General features: G+C 48.4%; 1 protein-coding gene across 2 annotated transcripts in view; it reads left to right on the top strand.

Annotated features, from left to right (window-relative positions):
- Positions 1 to 2,538: 2,538 nt before the first annotated feature.
- The window catches only part of RIMS4 (regulating synaptic membrane exocytosis 4), a gene marked incomplete at its 3' end in the record, with an annotated part of 93,358 nt that continues 89,896 nt past the window's right edge, over positions 2,539 to 6,000 (top strand). Inside the window, exon 1 of one of the 2 annotated variants that reach the window (XM_081011576.1) lies at positions 2,539 to 2,755. In XM_081011576.1, the coding sequence (XP_080867702.1) occupies positions 2,659 to 2,755 (97 nt within the window). In that variant the 5' untranslated portion in view covers positions 2,539 to 2,658. The remainder of the gene's footprint in view (positions 2,756 to 6,000) is intronic. The other variant, XM_081011577.1, reaches the window with a different exon arrangement.

Raw genomic sequence — 6,000 nt, 5'->3', positions numbered from 1 at the left:
TCCCTCAGGAGGGGTATATTCTCCTTCCTTGGAGTTTTTAAAGCAGATGTTGGATGGCCATCTGTCATGTATGGTCAAGTTGCAATTCCTGCATTGGAGGGGGCAGGACAAGATGACCCTGAGGAGCTCTTCTATGATAATGTAAATCAGGGGTGACCAACTCCCAAGAGACTGCGATCTACTCACAGAGTTAAAAACTGGCAACGTTCTATCCCCTTATTTGGGCTTCAGGTCTAAGTTGTTGAGTTTTTTTAGGAAGGAAATCCCTGTTTTAGGTGTGCAGGGCAAAGTTGTTGAGCTTCTTTGAGGGGAGCCTGTGATCTACCACAGATGTCCACTGATCTACCGGTAGATCTACCTGTTGGTTGTGCCTGATGTAAATAATACAAACATAAAGTTTGTAAGTACAGTAAGTACAGATGTAAAATTATTTTTGTATGCCACAACTGCTGCTCGTATTTTCTTAGCTAAAAAGTGGAAAACCGAAGAATTACCAACGATAGAAGAATGGCAGATGAAGATGATGGATTTTTTGGAGCTAGCCGACCTAACTGGAAGAGTCTGCGACCAGAAGGAGGAGGAGTATCAGGAAGAGTGGATTAAATTTAATGATTACTTAGTTAAATATGTTAAGTTAAATTAACTGAAAACAGCTTGCAGATACTTAATTGGCTTAGGATTTTATTTAAGTGATGAATTAATATGTTTAATTTCATAATGTGACGATCTAAGGATGTTAATGTTTAAGTTAAATTTTGTAAGAACTGTGATTTGGAAAACCGTTAAAAGGATATGCAATGAAATTCAACCAAGGGGAAGCGAGGAAGTCACTTAACAATGTTAATAAGTGTAATTTTCAATAAGGCTATGATTTATGTTTATTTGTCTTATGTGTTTGTTTATAATGTTGTGAAAACCAATAATTTTTTTTTTGTAAGTACAGTCATACCTAGGGTTACAGATGCTTCAGGTTGCATTTTTTCTGGTTATGGACCTGCCGAAATCCGGAAGTACCGGAACAGGTTACTTCTGGGTTTTGGGGGTCATGCATGCGCAGAAGTGCTGAATCGCAACCTGTGCGTGCGCAGACGCACCGCTGCTGGTTGCGAACGTGCATCCTGCACGGATCACGTTCGCAACCCGAGCATCCACTGTAGTTTAGATCTGATTGCATCAGTTTGGTGTCTTCTACCCTCTGTCTTAACAAGCTGTCCCAAAATGCAAAATGAGCCATGGGTAGCTGGTGGTGAGGGGACAGCATTGTCCTTTCCAGTGCACTGAATAAAGATGTGCTATGCAGTTTCAAAAACATCTTTGGTCTTTGTGTTCCTGGTCGCTTTAAGATGCCTTGTTAGTTTCTCCATAAGGACTTAACTCCACGTTCTACCATGCTATTCCTCTGGAGTTAAGTTAATACCTGCAACAGGGTAGCTGAGTCAGTAGAGCATGAGACTCTTTATTTGAGGTTTGTGGGTTCGAGCCCCACGTTGGACAAAAGATCCTTGCACTGAAGGGAGCTGGACTTAGATGACCCTCCTGGTCCCTTCCAACTCTACAATCCCATGATTCTGTGATTGAATGGTGCTGAACATCCTACAGCCAGTGAACTCCAGCAGCGTGAAATCGATGGGTTGCAAACCATCCGCCGCAGCCGCCGCCACACAAAAGGCGCGAGGGCGCATGCTCCGTTGCTTTCCGCCTGGCAACGGCCGCCGCCAACCCTTATCCAGCGGCGGGTCCCCTTTCAAGCCCTAGCGACTGCCCCTCTCTGCCCGCCCTCGGGCTCCGATTGGCCGCGCCGGCTTTCCCGGGATGACTTCACGGCCGCAGCCCCCGCCCCCGACGCCGGGCTGAATGAAGAGCCATTGAGAGCTGGAGAAGGGCAGCCGCGAGGAGCGCAGCCTGGCGGTGGGGGACGCGGCGAGAAGAGCCAGACGCGCCTCCGCGGGAAGAGCCGTGGACGCCCGGGGAGAGCGGGCGGAGCAGCAGGTGGTTCTCTCGCCGGGAGCCGCAGACTTCGCGGCGACGCAAGGGCATCGGGCTCCATCCTGACATCTGCATCGGGGATCACAGCAGCCTCCCTCCTCTCCTCCCTGGGGGCAAAAGAGCAGCTGCAGCATCTCTCCTCGGGAGAAGAGCGGCAGCTGGAAGAAGCAGCTCTCTTGGCAGCATCCTTCCTCACCGCATCCATCCTCCCTTTGGGTACCACCAGCATCCTTTCTCTCTTGGGTACCACCAGCATCATTTCTCTCTCGGGTACCGCCAGCATCCCTCCTCTCTCGGGTACTGCCTGCATCCTTCCTCTCTCGGGTACCGCCAGCATCCTTTCTCCCGGGCGCTCAATTTCCTGGGTACCACTAGCATCTTCCCTGCGCGTTCCCTCCTCAGCATCACCTTCTCTTTCTCCCTCCCTCCCTCCCATCTCTCCGCGGGTGGGTTCAAGTCCGTTCTTCTGTCACCCCCCCCCTCACCCACCCCCCGCCTCATATCCCCCACCACCCCCCACCCCGGTCAGCCCATTTCTCACCTCCCTAAGGCCCCCCCACAGTAGCCAAGACGCCGCGGGCTGTGCTCCGAGTGAAGAATGGGGCGTCGAAGCTGGCCAAGCCGCAGGCTGCGGCCGAAGCCCCCGGCGGCGCCCCGGGCTCGGGGCTTTTCATGGAGCGATCGCAGAGCCGTCTCAGCCTCTCCGCGTCCTTCGAGGCCCTGGCCATTTACTTCCCCTGCATGAACAGCTTCGACGAGGAGGACGCGGGTAAGACTCGACGCGGGGTGGGAGGGGGGAGAGCAAAAGGGAAGCGGACGGAGGCAGCCGGAGCTGGGGAGAAAACCGAGGCATGTCGGCAGCAAAGGGGTTAATAGTTGGAGCGAAGGAGAGGCTTGTGTTGGGGGGGGGGACGCTTGGCGTGGGACCCACCTTGAGCTCCTTGAAGGAAAAGCTGGGATGGAACTGTACCAATTAAACAAATGGACAGGCTGCATAGAGTTAACCGTTGTTCCACATCCCTCAGTCATGTCTGCCATCTCTCTCCCAGGTAAATAGCAGCCAAGAGGAAGGGTGCAAAGATTAGATTCTAGAGGTGCAGAGGAGGGAGAAAAGGAAGCCACCTCCAGTTGTGTGGATTAACTTTTCATCGTGGCACATCTGTAGAAACGTGTGTCTGTGGGAATTATATACACACATTCACACACACACAATTTGATGGCGCAAGAGCTGCTTCAGTATTGGCTCTCCTACCTTCCACATGCCTATGACCTGCTGTGAAAATAGCTTGAATGGAATTGACAGGGTGTGTTTGTTTGTCTGTCTCTCTCTATGTATCTATCTACCTTTGTGTGCTGTGGGTGATGGAGAAGGCTTTTTTTTTGCATACCTCTGGTGTGAAAGGCATGAGCAAAACTAAAAGAACTTGTGGGGTGGGAGTGGTAGATTCATGTTGCACAGGCCAAGGGCACTTTGGGGGCAGACCACAGGAAAAGTGGAGAGTGGAATTCTAGTGGTGTAATGATTGCATACATAGAGAGGAATGAAAGGAATGAGATACAGTAATTGGTGTTGAAGACCAATACAGTGGTACCTCGGGTTAAGTACTTAATTCGTTCTGGAGCTCCGTTCTTAACCTGAAACTGTTCTTAACCTGAAGCACCACTTTAGCTAATGGGGCCTCCTGCTGCTGCCGTGCCGCCGGAGCACGATTTCTGTTCTCATCCTGAAGCAAAGTTCTTAACCTGAGGTATTATTTCTGGGTTAGCGGAGTCTGTAACCTGAAGTGTATGTAACCTGAAGCATATGTAACCCAAGGTACCACTGTAATATGAATGGGCTGGACTAATGAAGGGGGCAACAGAAGTGACAAGGTGGATGGGTAAGAAGCTTGGGGTGGGGTGGGGGGTGTTTGGGTTAGTAAAGGTACGAATGCCAATGCAGATGGTGGGTGCTGTTAGCCTACAGGATACTGGAATGAGAAGGACACGATGGATCAGATTTGGGAGCACTGCTTGGCTTTCAGCAGGACTGTGTGGTCATGGATGCACTGACTCAACCCCTCCCTGACTCAGTATGAGCTGCAGATGACACCCTACTTAAACCGCCTGACTAGCAGCCTGCCAGCCACTGCCTACCACACATGCTGTGTGTTTGCAGTGCAAGGCATACCAAGTTACGACCCTGAATTAGTGTGTGAGGTTTAAAGGGTCATCCTTAGGCATAATCAAGTGACCTCTCTGCTTTTTGATTTACACTGAAGTCAATGTATTTATAAAAGCATGGTGCAAGTCTTAATCCTTCTATTAAGCTCCTCAGCCTTCTGGGGAACGTGATGAAAGGGGAAACTTTAAATACGACCCAAAAAAAAGCCCTCTCTGACTGCACATTCTGGTCTCGTAAAAACAAAAGACTGCCCTGCTATTCAGATGGCAAGCCTCACTGCTCCCAGAATAAACACTCCCGCTGTAATTAATTGATAAATATGCTAATTGAGACAGATGGATTTAATACATTTCAAGAATATGCGAGTTTAAAGGTAATCTGTCGCCCGTGAAGCTTTCACCCAGGCAAATTTATGAATTTGTCAGAATAGCATTGTGCTGGGAGTAGATGTGTCTAATGAAATTAATCCTGTGACTTATTGACTTTGAAGGGGAGGGTCTTTTTTGCTGGGTACAGGAAACCCTGTCTTATTAATCCAAACAAAGTTTTAAATTTCCGATCTCCTATACAGGGATGGTCTTCAGGAGCAAGTACTGGCCTCAACTCCTTGTTCAGTGTGCATTTGGTGGCCATTCTCAAAATGGCCCTTATCTTGAATTCCCCAGATTGTGCCGCTAAACCCCTTGATCCTCTGGAGAGGGAATTCTCCATCCTGCCATTCTTGAGCCTGAACTGGAGGATGGAGTAAACTGAGGCAGAACCAGAAAAAAAAACGCCACTCATGTCTTACCTTTTTTGACTGGAGAAGTGGCCTTTTCTTGGGCATCAGGAGGTGGACCGCTCACACCATGCGTGACAGCCATGCTTCCCTGTTCAAAGCAGCACTATAGCCGTTGTTGACACTATGAGAGGAGAAAGATCTGTTTTACATGCACAGGACTGCTGCATATTATCACCAATTTATTATTGTCAGTTCTTGCTACTGGCGCAGCTGCGCTTCAACTAATCTGTAGGATCAAGGTTGCCTGATAATAGAGGTATGTGTGCACTGATGCCCCTCCACTACAATTTTTCACAACGGTTTGGCAATTGCCGTTCCTTGATTTCCTTCCCTTGCTCCGCATTTCCTTCCCCCGTGTGCTTCCTGCTCAGGCCCCAGGTTAAAGCCCTAGCATCTCCAAGTAAGGCTGAGACCAGCCCCAGTCTGAAACCCTGGAGAGCTGCTGCCAGTCCGTGTAGACATTACTAAGCTTGATGTAACAGTGGACCGACTTGAGAACATACGAAGCAACCTTAAACTATGTTCCTGCTCCTGGGTGCTTTTTGTTCTTCTTCCTTTGGAAATCATGGTTAATATGCAGACAGCTGTGCATATTATATATCACAGCACATTATACTGATGTGCTATAGTAGTAGTAGCAATTATAATATAATATAATATAATATAATATAATATAATATAATAGTATACCCCGCCCATCTGGCTGGGTTTCCCCAGCCACTCTTGGCGGCTCCCAACAGATTAAAAACAGAATAAACTAATAACCTTTTGGGTTCCTCCAGACTGGTCGTTTGTTTGCAGATGTATTCTGCAACCTGACACCGTTGCAATAATAGTGTGCTAGTGAATGGATTTATTCTCAACCGTCCACACAGCTTTCTTCTTCATTAGTTGTTGTGCGATGCTTCCCCAGTGTTATTGTATTAATGTCATCTGGACTACAACCCAAGAAGTGCAGGACAAACATTTGCGGGATTAAAAAGTTATAGGATTTAAGTTATGGGACATGCACTGGTTGGAAACGAAGCAGTGTGTCTGCCCCGAAATGTTTCCTGGTGAATATAGTATT

The sequence above is a fragment of the Podarcis pityusensis genome (genome assembly GCF_964106645.2).
Source record: "Podarcis pityusensis genome assembly, chromosome: 6".
In the NCBI taxonomy this organism is placed as follows: Eukaryota; Metazoa; Chordata; class Lepidosauria; order Squamata; family Lacertidae; genus Podarcis; species Podarcis pityusensis.
This window is presented reverse-complemented; position numbering and strand designations above follow the sequence as displayed.